Consider the following 17,828-nt stretch of genomic DNA (forward strand, 5'->3'; position numbering starts at 1 on the left):
AAGGGACACGGTCAGCTCTGCGTGGAGTTTGTGCTTAGGGCTGATACATATGAGGAGCTCAGCAGCTGTGTATAAGCACTGCGTTTATGCACAGTCTATATCCATCTGCACACAGTATATACCCTTGTGCACTGTGCCTTTGCCTGCCCTCAGTTCTCAGTGATTTCCATCCCTCTGAAAGGGACAGTTTTGCCCAGAAGTCCCTCGAGCCGAGAACCCTTCAGAGGAGGAGGAAATCCCAAGCCAAGGCCACCAGAAACCCCCGTGGCATTTACAGTAACTGGACTGGGTTTCTCGAGGTGGGACACACAAAGCTGACTGTTCTGCCTGCTTCTTGCTGGGGGGAGTCACCCATGTGGTTCCTGGTCACATTCTGCTGTGTCAGGGGGTTCTGGCCCACACCTCCTCCATCCTGGCGCTGCCAGCACAGGGGTTGAGGAGGTTAAAGGCTAAAGCCTCCCTTGGCTCTCAAAGGCAGCTGTTACCGAGGCCCACGCAGCCAGCCCAGCCTCCCCTCTGCTGCTGGCAGCGCATCCCCTGCTCGCTCCCATGCTGCGGGTGGGAGATCCCAGCGCGTGTCCCGGGGATGGTGATGGAGCCTTGTGCTGATCAATGCACATTGGTTCTCGGTGGAGGAGCTGGTCTGGTGCTGACTGAACCAGTTTGGGTTTGGTGGGACAGGTATGGAGTCCCTTCACCCCTGGTGCCAGCCCTTGAGGTGCCATCACTGCACCAGCACCAGCCTGGACCCCCATGCGGGCTCAGTGGCACCTTCCCCCCCCCCCATCCCATTACAGAGCCAGGCAGGCACCAGCGTGGGAGACGTGGCTTTAATCAGCGTGAATGAATGGATGAGCCCTGGTCCTACACAGTAGGGATGTGCCAAGCTCTGGCACGGACGGGGGGGTCCGGGGGCTGCTCCCCCCCCCCATCCAAAGCAGCAAATAAATTAGAAAGGATCAAACCCCCCAGACGGGGCAAAACCAAAGCCCTTGGGGGGGGGGGAGGGGGGCCATGGGGACACCTCCGCGCTGGGTACCGGGTGCCCATGGGGGGGGGGGGGGGTCAGGGCCACCCGGGGGGTGCCTGCAGGGGCTTGGGCAGCACCGGGGGCTTCATGGAGCGCTGCAGAGCTGCAGGCACCCCCCAGGGCACCCCCTGCCTGTGAGCCAGGCCCCGGCGGGGGGGGGCGGGGCTGTCCGGGGGCACATCCACGCGCTGCGGGCGGGGGCCGCGGGGCTGCACCCGGTTCACGGAGCCCCCCCCCCCCTCCGGTGCGGCCCCGGGGGGGGGTCCGGGCCCCGCGGGCTCCGGGGGGGGCGGGGCCTCGGGGGGGGGCCCGAGCACGGGGTAGAGGCGGGGGGGGGGCGGCGCGGGGGGGCTCCGGGGGGGGGGCGGGGCGGCGGCACGAGGCCGAGAGCAGCCCCGCGGCCACCGCGCCCAGAGCGAAGGCGCCGAGCACGGAACCGACGAGCACCGGGAGCGGCACCGAGGGGGGGCCCGGACCCTGCACCCCTGCGGGAGCGGCGGCACTGAGGGGGGGCACGGCCGGGGCCCGGCTCCCCCCGCGGTGCTTGGGGCCTTCCAACCCCCCCCGCTCCTTGGGATCCCAAAGCCCCTCCCACGCCCGGGCCCCTCCCACCCCCAGGGCCCCTCCCATCCCGTGCGCGGGGGGGGCGGGTCTCTCACCCTGGGCTCTGTCCTTGCCGTCGTCCCCCGCAGCCGTTGGCTCTGTGGGAGCAGCCCGGGGTCAGCGCGGGGTCAGCCCGAGGTCAGCCCGGGTCACCCTCCCCCCCCCCCTCACCTGCGCAGGCCCCGTCGGCTCCGTCCGCGCCCTGCTCGAAGCCGCTCCTGGGTCACGTGAGGACAGCGTCAGCCCCGGCCCCGCCCCCGCACGGAGGGGACCGGGGGGGGGGGGGGGGGGAGGGGCACTCACGTGGGGTGCTCGGGGACGAGCACGCAGCCGGCGCGCGGCAGCCACGCGCAGTACGGGTCACGTGAGGCCTCGCAGCTCCTGTGCGGGGGGGGAGGGAATCCAGGTGCTGGAGCCCTTGCCCCGCCCCCTCCGCCCTTGCCCCGCCCCCTCCGCCCTTGCCCCGCCCCCTCCGCCCTTGCCCCGCCCCCTCCGCCCTCGCCCCGCCCCCCGCTCACCTGCGGCACGCCCCGTGCCGTGCGCAGCGGCTCACGGGCATGCGCACCAGGCACCCCGCGAAGGCCACGAACAGCTCCGGCACGTGCAGCTCCAGCCCCAGCACGCGGCTGGCACCGCGCGGACCCCGGCACCTGCGGCCGCACCCACGTGACTGCAGCCACGTGACTGCAGCCACGTGACTGCCCCATAGCGACTGCCCCATAGCCCCATAGTGACTGCAGCCACGTGACTGCCCATAGTGACTGCCCCATAGCGACTGCCCCATAGCCCCATAGTGACTGCACCCACAGCCCCATGGCACCCTTCGTGACTGCACCTATCAGCTCCCCATGGCACCTGTGTGCACCCCCCAGCACCTGTACAGCACCCACAGTCCTGCTGCACTCATCAGTGCTGTCCACCTCCTAGCACCTATGGTGCCCCTGAGCCCCCCAGCACCACCAGCACCCACAGCCCCATGGTACCTATGAGCCCCCCAGCACCCACAGCCCCATGGTATGAGCCCCCCAGCACCCACTGCCCGGCCCTCACCGCTCGGGGTCATAGAGGCTGATCTCCTCCAGCAGCAGCGCCTCAGAGCCGGTGTCCCCGTCGCTGTCTCCCGGTGCTGGGGTGCCCATGGGTGGCTGCTGTGTCCCCATCAGCACCTTCAGCACCCGCCCGTCCTCCGCACCCAGGAAGAGCACAGTCTGGTTCCTCCATGGCCCCGCGCCCGTGTCCACCGCCAACCGTATCAGCCTTTGCACAAGGATGTTCCTGCAGCACCCGCACCCAAACCAGTGCCCCCAGTCCCAAAGCCCCCATGGCGCACCTGGTGCCGGTGCGGGTGAACAGGGGCCGCCCTCCCGCGGGTGCCACGGCCCCATGCAGCAGGGGATGCTCCTTGGCGAAGGACAAGGTCTCATCCGGGAAGTCCCTGGAGGTGCTGATGCCGGCGGCCGGTCCCATCCCGGCGCAGGAGCCAGGCCTGCGGCACAGCGGGGGCATCGTGGGGCCGGTGCCGGCAGCACCGGGATGGGGGGTCCCCGGTGTGGGGCTGGGGGTACCTGGGCTGGGGCACCTGCTCCTCGGGCACTGGGGTCCAGGTGCCAGCAGTGCCGTGGGGCTCAGCGAAGGGGCCCTCGAACGCCCGCTCCACATCCGCCAGGTAGAAGGCACAGACGGCGGAGCCGGGGATGCTGCAGCGGGGCCAGGGGGGCTGGGGTTGCCCAAGGCCCCTCCACGTCCCTGAGTCCTGCCCCACCGGGCTCCATCCCAGTGGCCCCATCTCCCACGGGCACACCCCAAGTCACCATCGTCCTCATGTCTCTATGTCCCCCCATGTCCGCTCCCCGTCTCCCCTTGGCCAACCCCATGTCCTCAGCAAGACCATGCCCCTGTATCCCCATCCCCATATCCTCATCCCCATATCCCTATCCCCATATCCCCATCCCCCATCCCTGTATCTCCATTCGCATAACCCCATCCCCATATCCCCATCCCCGTATCCCCATCCCCTTGTACCCATCCCCATGCCCGTGTCCCGTATCCCCCTCCCCGTGCCTGTTGGGCTGGGTGCCGAACAGGGCGAGCACAGCGGTTCTGCCGTTCAGGGCCCGGGGGGGGGTCACGGCCTCCAGGACATCGAAGGTGAAGTCGGTGTCGCCGGGGAGGGCGCAGAGCAGCCGCAGCTTCAGGAACGAGGTCCAGCGCCGCTCCAGGACCCGCGCGGAGCCGCCGCCATCGTTGCGGCAGACACGCGCCACCCGCGACACCAGCACCTGCGCCAGCACCGCCGGCGTCAGCACCAGCACCGCGGCCCAGAGCCTGCAGCCAGGACCCCATCACCCCACACACACCTTGCCCATGGCGCGGAGCTCAACTGACACCTCCCGGAAGAAGAAGTAGACGAAGGGGCCATAGGGCAGCACCTGCACAAAGTGGGGCTCTGGGGGGAGGGAGGGATGTCAGTGCCCATCACCTCTATCCTTGTCCCGCGTGGAACCATGGGATGGGTGGGGTTGGAAAGGAGCTTGAGATCATCCAGTTCCAACCCCTGCCATGGGCAGGGACACCTCACACTAAACCAGGGCACCCAAGGCTCTGTCCAACCTGGCCTTGAACACTGCCAGGGATGGAGCATTCACAGCCTCCCTGGGCAACCCATTCCAGTGCCTCAGCACCTGAACAGGAAACAATTTCCTCCTCAGATCCAGTCTAACCTCCCCTGTTCCAGTCTGAACCCGTTACCCCTTGTCCTGTCACTGCAGTCCCTAATGAAGAGTCCATCCCAGCATCCCTGTAGCCTCCTTCAGACACTGGAAGCTGCTCTGAGCTCTCCATGCAGCTTCTCTGCTCCAGCCTGAACAGCCCCAACTTTCTCAGCCTGGCTCCATACAGGAGCTGCTCCAGCCCCTGAGCATCCTCGTGGCCTCCTGGGGCCTTGTTCCAACAGCTCCATGTCCTTTTGATGCTGAGGGCACCAGAACTGCCCCCAGTGCTGCAGGGGGGGTCTCACCAGAGCAGAGCAGAGGGGCAGGATCAGCTCCATGACTGCTGCTCGTGCTGCTTCCAATGCAGCCCAGGCTGCAGTTGGTTTATGGCTCAAGCACACCCTGAACCCAGCTCATGGTCACCTTCCCATCACCCAACACCCCCAAGTCCCTCCCTGCAGAGCCGCTCTCCATCCCTGTGCTCATCCCCCCCCTTTACCCCCGGACCCCCCATCCCTGCTGTGCCCCCATCACCCCCTGCCCCCCAACCTCCCCCCAGTCCCCATTGGGTACCCTGCAGCCAGCGGGAGCTGTACTTGAGGCTGCGCAGGGGCAGGCGCCCGGGGCTGAGGCTGCGGTAAATGACAGCATCGCTCGCCTGGAAGTCGGCCACGGTGGCAGAGTAGAGGCTCCCGTCTGCAGGGAGAGGGCAGCATCACCCCAATGCCCCCCCCAGGGCATCCCTGTGCCCCCCCCATCCAGCACCCACCAACATAGAGGGCAACGATGCTCTGCTGGGCGTCAAAGGGGCATCGGGCCTGGCCACTCACGTCCTCACCCTCCTGCTCCAGGCTGCTCACCTGGGGGGGGCACAGTGGTCACAGCCCCCCCAGAGCTGAGCCCCCCCCAGCTCTGGACCCCCGGACCCCACCTGGTAGGTGCGGCAGAGGGGGCTGAAGGCGTTGGTGCCGCAGGCCAGGAGGGTGCGGGCATCGAGGGGCACCAGCACCCGGATGTAGTTGTGGCACTCATCCTGCACAGGGGCGTGGGGATGTGGGAGCTGCAGCGGCACCGCCTGCCCCTGCCTGAGCCCCCTGCTTGTCCCCATCCCGTGTATCCCCCATAGCACACACCCTTACACCCCTTTACCCCATACCCCTCTACCATGTACCCCATTGCGCCTCCATACCCTGTACCCCCACTCCATGCACTCCCACACCCCCAAAGCCTGTACCCCCCACCATGTACACCTGTACCCCTTGAACCTGTATCTCTGTACCCTTGTACCCCCCTACACCTATCCCTGTACCTCCACACCACCTCCACCTGTACCCCCGAACCCCAGCACCCCACGCCCCCCTGCCCCCCCCCCCTGCCCCTACCCCCCTCTCCCTGCACCCCTGTACCTGCAGCCGGCCCCGCATGGCACAGTTGGCCCTGTCCCGTGCCTCCCAGGTCAGGTGCTGTGGGGCCAGATGGGGGGGGTGGGCTTGGGGACCCCAATACCCCTGTGCCCCCGGGGGGGGTCCCCAGCCCCCTTACCCGCTCAGGGTACAGCATCCCCTTGTCCTGCCCCAGGTCGAAGGCGTAGATGTGGTCCCTGGGGGGGAGGCGTGAGCGTGTGCAGGGACCCAGGGACTTGTGCCATGCACAAGGGGACACAGTGGGGCCGTGGGAGGGGATGGGGGCACCAGCACACACAAGGATGCCCAAGCACACCCAGAGGTGCCCACTCAAGGTGCCCAAGCACACACAAGGATGCTCAAGCACACCCAGAGGTGCCCACTCAAGGTACCCAAGCACACACAAGGATGCTCAAGCACACTCAAGGTACCCAGGCACACACAGGCACACACAAGGATGCCCAAGCACACTCAAGGTACCCAAGCCGGCACCAGTGCACAGGAGCTCCCCGGGGCCCATCCCCGAGGGTGCCCCCCCCGGTGCTCACCGGGCCGCCAGCAGCAGGGATCCGTTGAGCCGCAGCATGCGCTGGAAGTCGAGCCCGAGCTGCTCGGTGACGTTGTCCCCCCGGAGGCCCCCGAACCGGGGGTAGGCGGCGGTGGCTGCGGGACCAGACGGGTTCGTGACCCCCGACCCCCCCCCCGCGGCCCCGGTACCCGCATCCCGCGGCCGCCGCTCACCTGCGAGCCCCACGGAGCTGCGGGGAACCAGGTCCGGAGGGAAGGGCTGCGCCGAGCCCCGGGGGGCGGCGGAGAGGAGGAGGAGGAGGAGGAGGAGGAGGAGGAGGAGGAAGGGCAGCGGCAGCGGCGGCATCGCCGCGCAGGGCTGGAGGGGGCTGATCTCAGAGGGGGAAACTGAGGCACGGGGGGGGGGGGGGCGCACAGGGCAGCGCTGGGCAGGGAGGGATGCGGGATCCCCCCGGGCACGGATGGGATCTCCGGTGCCTGCTCCCAGCGCCGCCCGCGGTGGTCCCAGTGCCCCCATTTCAGGGTCCCCATATCCCCACCCTGGTGCCCCCTCCCAGTGGTCCCAGTGCCCCCATTTCAGTGCCTCTGTGTCCCCGTCCCAGCGCTCCCAGTGCCCACAGGCGCCCCCCGAACACCCCAAGCACCCCCCCATCCACACCCCAACAAAGCCCCTCCCGCCCCGACCCCTCCGCGCTCGGTACCGGCTCCGCGTCCCGAGCGGTCCCGAGCGGAGCCCAAGAGCCCCGAGCGGCTCCGCCCCGGAACGGGACGGGACCGGAGCCGGAGCGGGGCCGGGGCGGGACCGGGACCTCCGTGGGCTGCGTGTCCGGCCCCCCCGCCAGCGGAGGGCACCCTATAGATAGGCGTTAATCCCCGTTAATGACATGATCCTCATTAGCGGCTGAGCGCTGCTTGCACGCGTGTGCATGCACATTGATGCACATCCATGCACATTGATGCACATCCATGTACATGTAGAGACCCTTGCACCAGAGCGTGCAGTGCAGCTGTCACCTCCGTGTCCCCCCCCCCAGTGGGGAACCAGCCCCCTCTCCTGCACCAGCCTGTGGCTCTTTGCACACCCCTGTGCACTTGGCTCAGTGGGGACTGGGAGCTACTGGGAGTTACTGGGAGCACCGAGCTCCCCCTTGTGGCACTCAGCCTCCAGTCCTCAGCTGTCACTGGGGGACATCCGGGGGGGTTCAGGTGACCCTGGGGACACCCCTGAGGCTCCGGTGGGTCCCGGGTGACACCTGGTGGCAGTGCGCGGTGTGGCACCCAGACCCCGGTGCCCTCGGGGGGGATTGTACCTGAGCGGATGCTGCAGCCCCAGGGGCATGAGCGAGTCCCCATACGGGGTGACAGCATCCCCAGGGCAGTGCCCATGTCCCCAATGGGGTTACCACGTTCCCAAGGGGTCAACCATGTCCCCATCGCCCTGCAGGGTGGGCAATCCTGTCCCGAGGGGGTGACCACGTCCGCAGGGGTTGTGCTGGGGGTGACCAACAGGCAGAGGCAGGTAACAGTGCTCTGCTTTATTGCCAGGCTCTGGGCCGGGAGGTGCCAGCCCCCTCCCCATGGGGGTCCAGGCACTGGGGTCCCAGCCCGGAGACCAAAGACGTACAAATAAATACAACCCCAAGGGAAGCGTCCGCTGGTCAGTCCTGTCCAGTCGCTCCCAGTAGCTCCCGGTGCCATCCCCCAGTGCTCCCACAAGGAGCCTGGCTCTGCCGTGAGGCCTTGGGTGTCCCTGCAGCAGGAAAGGTCCCTTGAAAGAGAGCAGGAAAGGACACCACATCCCCCCCCCGCACCCATCCCTGTATCCCCACCCGTGTGCAGCAGGGTGGGTGCTGGGGGTCCGGGGCTCCCATCACCATCCCCATGGTGCAGCTTCGGTGTCCCCATCACAGCGTGAAGATCTCATCCTCTGCATCGCGGAGCGCAGCGGCCCGGGGGGTGCTGGTGAGGGGCCGGGGGCCGAGCCGGGGGCCCCGGGGGGCGCTGGGGGCGCGGGGGGAGCTGGGGGCCCGGGGGGCGCTGGGGGTCCGGGCCTCGGGGCTCCGAGTGCCTTCAACGTGCGCTGCGCTGCAGGGGAGCAGGGGGGCACTGAGGGGGTGTCCCTGCCCCCTGCCCACCCCTTGCGGGCAAACCCCCCCCCCCAGACCCGGTTACCCCTAAGGGGGCGGAGCGGGGGGGGGCTCACCCGGTGCCACCGGAGCGGAGCCGCTGCTCGGCCGCCGCCTTGGAGCGCCCGATCTGGGCATCGAGCTCCTGCAGGAACGCGGCGGCCGAGAGGTCCCCGCGGGGGGGGACGGGGGCGGCCCCCGACGGGGCGGGCGCGGCCCCGAGCTCGGGGCAGGGTCCCCGCGGAGGCCCCGGGATAAGCAGCGTGGGCTTCAGGAAGATGGTGTCCGAGGGGTAGAGGCGGTTTGCGCGTTGGATCTGCTCCATCTGCGGCAACGGGAACGGGACACGGAGCGTGAACGGGACACGGAGCGTGAACGGGGCAGGGCAGCAGCCCGGGACCCCTCCGCCGCCCCGGGCTCCCCCGGCGCTCACCGTCACCCCATAGCGCAGCGCCAGCCCCGGCAGGGTGTCCCCGGGCTGCAGCCGGTGCTCCCGGGCCGGGGCTCCGCTCCCCGCCGCCATCACCGCCCGGCCCCGCTCCGGGGGGGGTCATGGAACAGCCGCCGCCGCTGCCACCGGGCGCCCCCCGGGCCCCAGGGAAGCCGCAGCCGCCATGGCCCGGCCCGGCCGCCGCGCGGAGGCCTCTGGGAGCTGTAGTTCGGCTGGAACCGGAGGGCTCCGCCGCGGCTCTCCGGGGGGAGCCGCTGCCCTCACCCCCCCCCCCCCCCCCCCCCCCCCCGGGGCTCTCCCGCACCTCCGGTACCGCCCCGGCCCCGGTCCCTGCCCCGGGGGGGGGCGGCTCTGACCCCGGACCCCACTGCGGTGGGGGGGGGGGGGCGCCGAAGAACTACAGCTCCCATGATCCCTCGGGGCCCTGAGCGCCCCCCCCGCGCTCTCATTGGCTGCCTCTCCCGCGCGGAGCCCGCCGGGAGGAGACCCCCGGCAGCGGGCGAGGGGAGCGCGGAGCCGCCGCCATGTCCTTCAAGAGGGACGGCGACGACCCCGGACAGCTCGGGGCGCTGCAGGTGAGACCCGGGACCCCCCGGAGCCCCCGGAGCCACCCCCCCCTGCCCCCAGCACCGGAGCCCCCCCCGAGCCCCCCGGTGCTCCCTCAGCTCGGGACCCACGGGAGCCGGGGCCCTGCTCCAGCCGCTCCCCTCACGCCCTCCTCCCGCAGAGGAGACGGGTGGCGGAGCTCTTGGCCAGCTTCATCCCGGAGGAGGAGGCGGTGCTGCTGCGGAGCGGCCGGTGAGGGACCCGCGGCACCCCCCGGTACCCCCCGATACCCCCCGGTACCCCCCCGGTACCCCCCCCGGTACCCCCGTGTGCTGTGTGGTGCTGACCCCCCCCCCCCCGGCCCAGGTACGCATGCGCAGTGTGCCCCCACCGCCCCGTCTTCGACACGCTGGAGGTGCTGAGCGTGCACCGGGAGGGCAGGAAGCACCGGAGCAGTGAGTGGGGGCTCGGGGGGGGGCTGAACGAGCACGGTCCTGTCCGTGCGCCCCCATCCTCTGCTCTCTTTCAGGCCTGCAGCGCTTCTATGGCAGGAGGGGCTCAGTGCAGGACACGGCACAGAAGCCGCAGCCCAGGGAAGAGGAGCAGGCAGAGGTTGGTGGGGGGGACCCTTATACAGCCCCCCCCCGAAACCAGCCCCGTCCTGAGCTCTGCCTGCTCCCCACAGGGCTCCCCAGCCCCTCTGCTGGCACGGACCAGGAGGATTGCCCAGAGCGCTCTGCTGAAGGCTGCTCCCTACAACAGCTGCTGCCGCAGGACGGGGTGAGCATCACTGAGGACACTGAGAGCGGCTCTGCAGGGAGGGACTTGGGGGTGTTGGGTGGTGGGAAGGTGACCATGAGCTGGGTTCAGGGTGTGCTTGAGCCCAGACACCAACCACAGCCTGGGCTGCATTGGAAGCAGCACGAGCAGCAGTCATGGAGCTGATCCTGCCCCTCTGCTCTGCTCTGCTGAGACCCCCCCTGCAGCACTGGGGGCAGCTCTGATCTTAAGGTCCTTTCCAACCCAAACCCTTCTATGATTCTATGGGGGAAAGCTGTGGGCTTGCTGAGAGGGGCCTGTGGCCTCGCTGCTGTTGGGCGCTTGTGGGATGAGGCCCTGACTCCTTCTCCCATCACAGGGTGCAGGGAAGCGGCTCCCGAGCTCGGATGGGGTCGGATGCTGCCCTGGTGCTGCCGGAGCCGTCCCAGAAGGAGGGAGGAGCTGCTGTCAGCAGCACTGCAGCCCTGCTGCTGGGGCACCGTGCTGGGCTAGCAGGTAAGAGGCAGGCAGCAGCTCTGGGGCTGCAGGGACCGGGCACAGCCCCTGCTCCGTGTACCCCACAGCCCCTCTGTGCCCTGCCAGCCCCCCCGGCAGTGACGCCTGCCCGGCTGCAGCCACACCGCAGGAGCAGAGCTCCCTCTGCCATGGGGCAGCCCAAAGCCCTGAGCCCCGAGCGGCGCCAGGCCATGGAGCAGTACCTGCGGCTGCGCAGGTGAGTCCCGGCCCCACTGACCCCGGTGCTGGCACGAGGAGCTGCTCTCACTGTGTCCGTCCCCAGCTCCGGATGGATCCGGGACTGCTCCGGCAAGTGGGTGAAGGATGAGAACGCTGAGTTCGACTCTGACGAGGAGGAGCCCCCCCTGCTGTGAGAGCACCGAGGAGGAGCCCCCCCCGCTGTGAGAGCACCGAGGTGCCTTTGGACACTTGGACTCGACCTGTGCCCTTTCCGGGTGTCCCTGTCCTGGCCAGAGCCCTGCAGGCACCACCAGCCCAGCAGTGGGGCTGGGCCTGGCCCTGCCCCATCCCCTCCGTCCCTGGCTCGGGTCCTGCTCATTTTCTCACACACTGGCAGCTGCCTGTGGGTCGTGGCCTTTGGGGCAGCAGCGCTGGGTTCACCCCATCCCCAGCAGCTGTCCCAGCGCCTCGGGCAGTGCCAGCACACGCTGCCGGCCCCATTCCTGCTGGGCTCTGGGGTCTGCTGCTGCTCCCCCATCAGGGTGCACCTATGGGACCGGGGCTGTGCCCTGCGCTGGTGCCCACGACCCTGGGGCAGCACCCAGCTCCCACCCAAGGGGTCCTGTGGGGACGGGCCCTGTTCCTGGGGGTTTCCCTGCCAGTGCTGCCCAGGGTGATGTTAGCTCCGGGCACTGGGATTCACCCGCTCGCCCGGCTCAGGGCTATAAACAGGTGGTGGAACCTATCAATAGGCCCTGTGTGTGTTGTGTCCCCCCCAGCCCCTCACCAGGCCGTGGGTGCTGAGCTCTGTGCCAGGGGATACCCCCTGCCCGCCCAGGGAGCTGCCCTGATCCCTGCACCCCTCCTGGGCTCAGGCCTCAGGTACCAGTGCCCTGACCTGAAGGGATCCAGGATCCCCTGTGGATCAACAGCCAGAGGCCAACAAAGGCCTCGAGCCCTGCAAGAGAGGGGGTGCCCCTGCTGCGCACCCCCCACTGCATTGCCCTCCCCCCTGCCCTGGGATGCATCCAAGTGGATCCCAAGGCTGTGTCTCCATCCTCTTTATTTACAGCAGGGAGCAGGAGCTGAAGCTCATTCATTCCACCTCAGGTTTTCTTCTGCTTGCGCCCTGGGGGCAGAGGAAAGGAGGGCTCAGGACCATGCTCCCCCCTCCCTGCCCCACTGCCATTGCTGCCCCGGGGCAGGCAGGGGACACTCACGGAGCTCACTGTTGTTGGTGATGGCAATGGCAGCACGGGCACGGGGACCTTGCTGGGTGAAGTGGTAGCCGAAGCGCACGACGGACGGGCACTGCTCCAGCATGGTGGCCATCTCCATCTCCACTGTGTCCCCCAGCCGCTGGCACTGTGGGGCCAGAGTGACGCCAGGCACGGTGGGGACACCCTTGTCCCCTGCCTGGGCTACCCCATGGCTGCCTGGTCCTACCTGGTTGTCCACCTTGAGCTCACTAAGGGTGGTGTTGTGGTACATGGCCTTGATGATGCTCATCATGCCGGCACTGGTGATGAAGTTGGATTCGATGTTGAGGCTCTGGAGGGTCTTGTTCTCCATCAGCATCTCGGCCACGGCCTGTGTGTCACCTCAGGGGGTCACCTTGGGGGTCACCCCCTTTATGGCATGTCCTGGGCCACCCATGCCCCGGGTGATGGTGGAAAAGCCACCATTACCTGGCACTGGTGCCCAGGATGGAAACCGGGGCAGGGGCCCATATCCCCTCCCTGCCTGGGAACATGGGGGGCACGGGGCCGGGACTCACGCTGGCCACGGTGTCGTTGCTGCGGGTGGCCACCAGGCTGAGCTTCTTGACATGGGTGTTGGTTTTCATGGCCTCACAGATGGCTTTCAGCGTGGAGATAGGAATGTCCTGCAGCAATGGGGTGTGGGTGTCACCGAGGGGATGGGGACGTCCCCAAGGATGTCACCCAGGGGATGTCAGTGGTACTGAGGGGTATTGATGTCTCTGAGGGTACAGGTGCTGGATGTCACCCAAAGGATGTAAGTAACACAGAGGGGATGTGGGATGTCACCAAAGGGACATGGATGGCCCTGGATGAGGACTGGTACCCTGGGATAGGGACCAGCCCCATGGGGACACCCCATGCCCAGGACTGGCGCACTGGGGGCAGCTTGGGGATGCTGCCCCCCATCCTTCACCTTGATGTTGTTGAGGTTGACGTCCTCCAGAGCCCCATCGTTGGCCTGGATCTGCTGCAGCGTCTCCTCCACGTTGGTGGGGTTGGGGGGCTCGTCTGGCACTGGCTTGTACGTGTCTGGCTTCACCACACCTGGGGTACAGTGTGTGCATGGGGGCACAGGCACACAGGGACACGTGCCTGGGGGGTCCCAGAGGGGTTCTGGTCCCCGCATCCCCCCTGAGCAGCCCCCAGACCCTCTTCCCCCATCCGCAGCACACTCACTGTTGATGCCCTCCGTGTTGGAGATGGTCCCGCTGCAGATGGCATCGTAGTACTGCTTGTTGCTCATCAGCGTGTACATGCCCAGGATGGCTGCAGGGCAGGGGGGGTCAGTGGATGCCCCAGACCCCCTGTCCCCTTGGGGGTGGCCACAGCCCTCCCCCCCCCGCAGTGTGCCTGGAGGGGGCCAGGGCAAGCGCATGACACCAGCCCTGAGCACCACTGCTCCCAGTGCACCAGCCCTGAGCACCACTGCTCCCAGTGCTGCCCGGGGTGCGAGGCTGCCCTGGGCCCTGCAGAGCTGCTGGGGGACAGATCCCCCTGTGTGAGGGTGAGATGTGATGGGGCAGCCTCGTGTGGGGCTGCAGGGTGACGAGGCTGCCTCGTGCACAGTTGTTAATGCAGCCCCATGCAAGGTTATGGTGCGATGGGGCAGCCCCGTGCAAGGTTATGGTGTGATGCAGCAGCCCCATTGAAGGCAATGGTGCGACGGGGCAGCCCCATTGAAGGCAATGGTGCGATGGGGCAGCCCCGTTCAGGACCCACCGGCGATGTCGCACATCTCGGCCTCAGTGGCGTTGGCCAGAGCCTCCTCCAGCTCAGGCTCCAGCGTGACCTGCTCCTCCCGCGGGATCTCCTGCGTTGGGCTCTTGGGCACAAAGGGTTTCCCTGGGAGGGGGACGGGGTCACTCCCGGCCTGGCCCCGCAGCGCCAGTGACAGAGCACCCATGGGCTGGGGATGGGGCTGGCAGGGAGCACAGGACCACTGCTGTTGGGTGCCCTGGCCCAGGGCTGATGCTCCATGGGGTGTGGGTGACTGCACCAGGGGGTGTCATTGCCAGGGGTTGCTATGGGGCACACGGCAGGGGGTGGCCATAGGAGGGGGGGTGACATTGCCAGGGGATGCCTGTGCCCGGGGCTGGCGGGGGCCCAGCTTGCCCAGGACACCCGAGCTGCTGGCGAGGACGGTTGTGCCAAGCTAAATATACCCATTGCTGCGGGGCCCTGTCCCCCCCAGCCCCGCACCCTGTCCCCCCCAGCCCCGCACCCTGTCCCCCCAGCCCCGCACCCTGTCCCCCCCAGCCCCGCATCCTGTCCCCCCTGTGCCCTGCACCTTTCTTCTCTCCGGTGAAGGGCACCAGGTCCTGGCGCTCGGCAGCCTCCAGCGCCTGCTTCTCCAGGTGCTGCAGCAGAGCCTCCCGGTCCAGGGGCCCCGTGGGGCTCTTCTGTGTCTGGTCCCTCTGCCGCAGCCCCGCCGGCAGCAGCACGTTCTGGGGATGCACCGGGTCACACACGGGGGGTCCCGCAGCCGGGTGCCCCCCCCCCCGCTCAGCACCGGGACGCACCTCGGGGTCCATCTCCATCAGCTCCATGTCCAACTGCGCCAGCTCCTCGGCCGACAGCTCCTGCAGGATCTTGTCCTCGTCGATGTCCCGGTACTTCTCCAGCTCCTGCCGGTAGGACGTCATGGTGGGGGCTGCGGGCGGCCTGGGGGGGACACGGCAGAGACCTGGGTGCCTGTGGGGGGCTCCTGGTGTGGTGCTGGGGATGCAGATCACAGCATCCCCATCCGTGCCACAGCCTGCAGGCAGCCTTCATGCCATGGGGTGGTATTGGCTTCCCATTGGTGGGGGGGGGCGTGGGGCACCCCAGGGTGGTGGTTTGGGGAACTCGTGGGGAAATCAAGTCACAGCTCCAAGGTGGTTCCCAAGACTAGGATCAGCGTTTCCCTCCCAGCCTCCCCCACTGCATGGGGGGGTCGATCAACAGCCCCAGTGCCCCTTGCACAGCAGGGGCAAACCCTGAGGACGTGAATCCCCCCCAGCACCGGGGGCAGGTTTCCCAAAAGGAACCTCATTGGGATTGTGGGATCATTGGCACACAAACACTGGACACACATGGGGGAGAGCAGGAATCCCAGCAGCCCATGGGACCCCCGAGCCGGTGGTGCTGGGGGGGTGATGACCCCGACCCCCCCCCACACCCCGAGGACCCCAACGCCTTTACCTGGTGCCTGGTGGGGCAGCAGCGCCTGCCTGGGTGCGAGCCCCAGTGCTGAGCGCAGGGCTCCGGCCGCGCAGGGCATGAGATCAGCGTTTTCTGGAGGGCGGATCACGTATCCCCGGGTGCTATCGAGCCCTGCCAGCCTCGGGCTCCACCCCGGAGCCCCACCGCGACCGCCCCAGGGGGAGCCGGGGGGGGTGTGGAGGAGAGGCTGAACCCGCGGGCCTCACCCCGGGGCATTTTATACCCCTGCACCCAGAGACCATGGGAGTCACTTGGCTCTTGCACACCCCCAGAACCCTGAATCACAGCCCCACTGCCACTGGGGCTTCCCAAGGCAGTGCTGCACTGGAACACACTGCTTGTTTATTGTGGGGTCTCAGAAAACAAGGGGTGGGATGCACCCCATGTTTATTGTAGGGTTTCAGAAAACAAGGGGTTGAACACACCCCGTGTTTATTGTAGGGTCTCCCGGTGTTGCAGATGCTGCGAGTGAAACGGAAACAAGTCCCCACCTTTGTTGGATGTGGGTTACTTGGATTTATTCCTTTTCCATATCAAAAAAGGGCGGAAGGAGATAAATAGAGCAAGGAACCATTGCCCACGGAGGTGAGGACGAGGAGAGGCCTCAAGGTGCAGCCCATGGAGCACTCAGGTCATGGGGACGCTCTGCTTGATGACGATCTTCTGCCGGGTGGGCCGGGGGCCGGGGTCGGGGGCAGCAGCAGTGCCCAGGGCGGCGGAGGCGGCGGCGCTGGGCAGCCCGTGTGCTGTGATGTACTTCTTGTAGGCCTCGCGGATGATCTTGAAGGCGCGGATGTTGGAGTAGGGGATGTCGGTGATGGGGTCCCGGTACACGGCCGGTTTGTGGGTCACGGGGCAGATCTCCCGCACCGGCAGCCGCGGAGGCTTCGCCTTGGGGAAGAAGCGCTCGAAGGTTTCGTCGTCGCTGAAGGAGATGAAGGTGCGGGAGCACTTCCCAGCTGAAGCGGGAGCCGGCGCTGGAGCCGCGTCCGTCTGCTGGGGGTCCTGGTCCAACCTGGAGCGAGCCACAGGGGACAGCGCTGGGATGAGGGAAGTCCCAGCGCAGGCAGAGCCACCAGAGCTGCCCAAGTCCCCACCAGGACTGTGGTGTGTGTGTGAGGGGCTCCAAGGCTCTGCCCAGAACCTGCTTATCCCTCACCCCTGCAGAGGGGCGGGAGCAGGGCTGGGAGCCAGGGCAGAAGGAGCTGCGTTGGGTGAACCTACCCCTCCACATCCACGTTCTCCTCCTTGCCCGGCTCCGGGAGCAGGGGCATGGTGACAGACCAGTACCGGATAACAGGCCCCACTAACTTGCGCTTCTTATGCACCTGCTTCTTCTTGTCAGCCTCCAGGCGCTCGTAGTTCTCTGCCCGGGAGGAAGGGGAGGCTCAGCCCCCAGCAGCCCCCTCCCCACGGCAGCCCCAGGGCTGCGGCTCACCCAGGGAGCGCAGGTTGATCTCCTCCGTGATCTTGGCCTCCTCCAGCAGCTCCTCCTGCGTCAGGGGCCGCTCGTAGTTGGGGCCTCCCTTCTTGCGCTTGGACTGGACCTGGCGCTCCTGGATGCGCAGGAACGTCTGGCGCGTGTGCTCCGTCGTCGACTGCCGCATGTGCTTCCGGCCTGCGGCACCGCACGGAGCTCACCGGTACGCACCGGGACCCCCCCCCAGCCCCCGTAAAGGGGTCCCGGTTCCAGCCCCCATCCCACCCTGGGCACACTCACTGTCCCCCAGCTCCTCCTGCAGCTCCAGGGGCACAGACTTCACCTCTCGTGGCTTCTGGGAGCTGCCGCTGGGGACATCGAGCTTCTTGGGGCGCAGGCTCTTGAGGGGCTCCTGTGGGATGGGGCAGAGAACGTGAAGAGGGGGAACCCCCCCAGTGCCTGCGGCTTTGGGCTCCTTCAATCCCCGGACCCCCCCCCCGTACCCGGTAAGCCTTGGTGACAACGCGGCGGCGCCGCTTGGGCTCGCTCTCATCCTGGTCGCTCGCCGGCTCCTCGCCCTCGTCGATGTCGAAGTCCGAGTCCACCTCATCATCGCTGTCGGACTGATCCCCCCGGTACTCGTCGTCCCCGGACTCCTGCGGGCACAGCGCGGCCGCGTCACGGCCCCGTCGCGGCGGGGCTCGGGCGGCGGCAGTGCCCCCCCCCCCCCCCGGTGCCCCCGCACCTCCGTGAAGCCGCCGTACGTGGTCTGGTAGAACTCATCCTCCTCCTCGGCCTCCAGCAGCCCCGATAACCGGTTACCGGCCGTGCGCCGCGGGGCGCGGCCCTCCGCCAGGCTCATCGCGATCGGCGCTCGGCTGCGCGGCCTGCACGGCGCCAGGCGGGGGGAGCGAGCGCCGAGCGGCCGATGGCGGAGGGCGCCCCCCTGCGGCCCGGAGGCTCCGGTGGGGGCAACAACCGGCGGCGGGGCTGGAGCGGCACCGGCGTGACGTCACCGGGGCGTGACGTCACGGGATCGCTCACCCCCCCCCCCGGTGCTGCCACGTGGAGCCCCCCGAGAGTGACCATGTA

At 68.2% G+C, this 17,828-nt stretch overlaps 5 protein-coding genes across 10 annotated transcripts; 1 reads left to right on the plus strand and 4 right to left on the minus strand.

The window, feature by feature from the left end:
• Nucleotides 1–1,065: 1,065 nt before the first annotated feature.
• SEMA6C (semaphorin 6C) lies at nucleotides 1,066–6,621 on the minus strand. The gene is made up of 17 exons (XM_034071318.1): nucleotides 6,489–6,621; nucleotides 6,296–6,410; nucleotides 5,887–5,944; nucleotides 5,751–5,807; nucleotides 5,276–5,377; nucleotides 5,114–5,204; nucleotides 4,918–5,040; nucleotides 3,991–4,079; nucleotides 3,695–3,912; nucleotides 3,199–3,330; nucleotides 2,964–3,119; nucleotides 2,684–2,890; nucleotides 2,152–2,283; nucleotides 1,937–2,014; nucleotides 1,805–1,851; nucleotides 1,690–1,731; nucleotides 1,066–1,133 (listed from the first exon to the last, which is right to left on the minus strand). Exons 1-17 carry the CDS (start codon nucleotides 6,619–6,621, stop codon nucleotides 1,066–1,068), a joined length of 1,848 nt encoding a protein of 615 aa, XP_033927209.1.
• Nucleotides 6,622–7,795: 1,174 nt separating this feature from the next.
• LYSMD1 (LysM domain containing 1) lies at nucleotides 7,796–9,014 on the minus strand. Of its 2 annotated transcripts, XR_004550414.1 has the most exons (4): nucleotides 8,835–9,014; nucleotides 8,479–8,726; nucleotides 8,105–8,360; nucleotides 7,796–8,025 (listed from the first exon to the last, which is right to left on the minus strand). XR_004550414.1 is itself a non-coding variant. In XM_034071076.1 (3 exons), the coding sequence occupies exons 1-3, from the start codon at nucleotides 8,922–8,924 to the stop codon at nucleotides 8,180–8,182; spliced, it is 519 nt and encodes a 172-aa protein (XP_033926967.1). In that variant the 5' UTR covers nucleotides 8,925–9,014; the 3' UTR covers nucleotides 7,796–8,179. The 2 variants fall into 2 exon arrangements, 1 of the variants encoding a protein (XP_033926967.1); XM_034071076.1 differs by having other exon boundaries at nucleotides 7,796–8,360.
• A 281-nt stretch (nucleotides 9,015–9,295) lies between these two features.
• On the plus strand, nucleotides 9,296–11,598 carry SCNM1 (sodium channel modifier 1). Of its 4 annotated transcripts, none has more exons than XR_004550413.1 (9): nucleotides 9,296–9,427; nucleotides 9,580–9,650; nucleotides 9,765–9,853; nucleotides 9,928–10,010; nucleotides 10,084–10,178; nucleotides 10,537–10,673; nucleotides 10,793–10,890; nucleotides 10,957–11,057; nucleotides 11,089–11,598. XR_004550413.1 is itself a non-coding variant. In XM_034071074.1 (9 exons), the coding sequence occupies exons 1-8, from the start codon at nucleotides 9,377–9,379 to the stop codon at nucleotides 11,045–11,047; spliced, it is 747 nt and encodes a 248-aa protein (XP_033926965.1). In that variant the 5' UTR covers nucleotides 9,296–9,376; the 3' UTR covers nucleotides 11,048–11,057; nucleotides 11,089–11,598. The 4 variants fall into 4 exon arrangements, 3 of the variants coding, with proteins under 3 accessions (XP_033926965.1, XP_033926964.1, XP_033926966.1); XM_034071074.1 differs by having other exon boundaries at nucleotides 10,761–10,890; XM_034071073.1 differs by having other exon boundaries at nucleotides 10,761–10,890; nucleotides 10,957–11,598.
• Nucleotides 11,599–11,909: 311 nt separating this feature from the next.
• Nucleotides 11,910–15,663, minus strand: TMOD4 (tropomodulin 4). Of its 2 annotated transcripts, XM_034071070.1 has the most exons (10): nucleotides 15,296–15,663; nucleotides 14,635–14,776; nucleotides 14,403–14,559; nucleotides 13,835–13,957; nucleotides 13,292–13,381; nucleotides 13,029–13,159; nucleotides 12,631–12,738; nucleotides 12,300–12,443; nucleotides 12,074–12,218; nucleotides 11,910–11,982 (listed from the first exon to the last, which is right to left on the minus strand). In XM_034071070.1, the coding sequence occupies exons 2-10, from the start codon at nucleotides 14,755–14,757 to the stop codon at nucleotides 11,960–11,962; spliced, it is 1,044 nt and encodes a 347-aa protein (XP_033926961.1). In that variant the 5' UTR covers nucleotides 14,758–14,776; nucleotides 15,296–15,663; the 3' UTR covers nucleotides 11,910–11,959. The 2 variants fall into 2 exon arrangements, with proteins under 2 accessions (XP_033926961.1, XP_033926963.1); XM_034071072.1 differs by lacking the exon at nucleotides 15,296–15,663 and having other exon boundaries at nucleotides 14,635–14,867.
• A 149-nt stretch (nucleotides 15,664–15,812) lies between these two features.
• VPS72 (vacuolar protein sorting 72 homolog) lies at nucleotides 15,813–17,643 on the minus strand. The gene is made up of 6 exons (XM_034071069.1): nucleotides 17,482–17,643; nucleotides 17,240–17,392; nucleotides 17,037–17,148; nucleotides 16,755–16,934; nucleotides 16,541–16,682; nucleotides 15,813–16,331 (listed from the first exon to the last, which is right to left on the minus strand). Exons 1-6 carry the CDS (start codon nucleotides 17,596–17,598, stop codon nucleotides 15,944–15,946), a joined length of 1,092 nt encoding a protein of 363 aa, XP_033926960.1. The 5' UTR covers nucleotides 17,599–17,643; the 3' UTR covers nucleotides 15,813–15,943.
• Nucleotides 17,644–17,828: the final 185 nt, after the last annotated feature.

This window comes from Melopsittacus undulatus, chromosome 20, assembly GCF_012275295.1.
Source record: "Melopsittacus undulatus isolate bMelUnd1 chromosome 20, bMelUnd1.mat.Z, whole genome shotgun sequence".
Classification (NCBI taxonomy): domain Eukaryota; kingdom Metazoa; phylum Chordata; class Aves; order Psittaciformes; family Psittaculidae; genus Melopsittacus; species Melopsittacus undulatus.

Coding starts and splice junctions, on each gene's coding strand:
- LYSMD1 (XM_034071076.1), bottom strand. CDS start 8,924: ATGGCGGCGGGGAGCGGAGCCCCGGCCCGGGAGCACCGGCTGCAGCCC. Junction 8,727..8,834: donor CGCTGCGCTATGGGGTGACG/GTGAGCGCCGGG, acceptor CCGTTGCCGCAG/ATGGAGCAGATCCAACGCGC. Junction 8,361..8,478: donor CTCCGCTCCGGTGGCACCGG/GTGAGCCCCCCC, acceptor GCTCCCCTGCAG/CGCAGCGCACGTTGAAGGCA.
- TMOD4 (XM_034071070.1), bottom strand. CDS start 14,757: ATGACGTCCTACCGGCAGGAGCTGGAGAAGTACCGGGACATCGACGAG. Junction 12,444..12,630: donor GCAACGACACCGTGGCCAGC/GTGAGTCCCGGC, acceptor GGTGACACACAG/GCCGTGGCCGAGATGCTGAT. Junction 12,219..12,299: donor AGCTCAAGGTGGACAACCAG/GTAGGACCAGGC, acceptor CTGGCCCCACAG/TGCCAGCGGCTGGGGGACAC.
- SEMA6C (XM_034071318.1), bottom strand. CDS start 6,621: ATGCCGCCGCTGCCGCTGCCCTTCCTCCTCCTCCTCCTCCTCCTCCTC. Junction 3,913..3,990: donor AGCTCCGCGCCATGGGCAAG/GTGTGTGTGGGG, acceptor GTGCTGGCGCAG/GTGCTGGTGTCGCGGGTGGC. Junction 2,015..2,151: donor CGGCACGGGGCGTGCCGCAG/GTGAGCGGGGGG, acceptor CCCCCCGCACAG/GAGCTGCGAGGCCTCACGTG.
- SCNM1 (XM_034071073.1), top strand. CDS start 9,377: ATGTCCTTCAAGAGGGACGGCGACGACCCCGGACAGCTCGGGGCGCTG. Junction 10,011..10,083: donor GGGAAGAGGAGCAGGCAGAG/GTTGGTGGGGGG, acceptor TGCTCCCCACAG/GGCTCCCCAGCCCCTCTGCT. Junction 10,891..10,956: donor CAGTACCTGCGGCTGCGCAG/GTGAGTCCCGGC, acceptor GTCCGTCCCCAG/CTCCGGATGGATCCGGGACT.
- VPS72 (XM_034071069.1), bottom strand. CDS start 17,598: ATGAGCCTGGCGGAGGGCCGCGCCCCGCGGCGCACGGCCGGTAACCGG. Junction 17,393..17,481: donor CGTACGGCGGCTTCACGGAG/GTGCGGGGGCAC, acceptor CTGTGCCCGCAG/GAGTCCGGGGACGACGAGTA. Junction 16,683..16,754: donor GATCAACCTGCGCTCCCTGG/GTGAGCCGCAGC, acceptor CCTCCCGGGCAG/AGAACTACGAGCGCCTGGAG.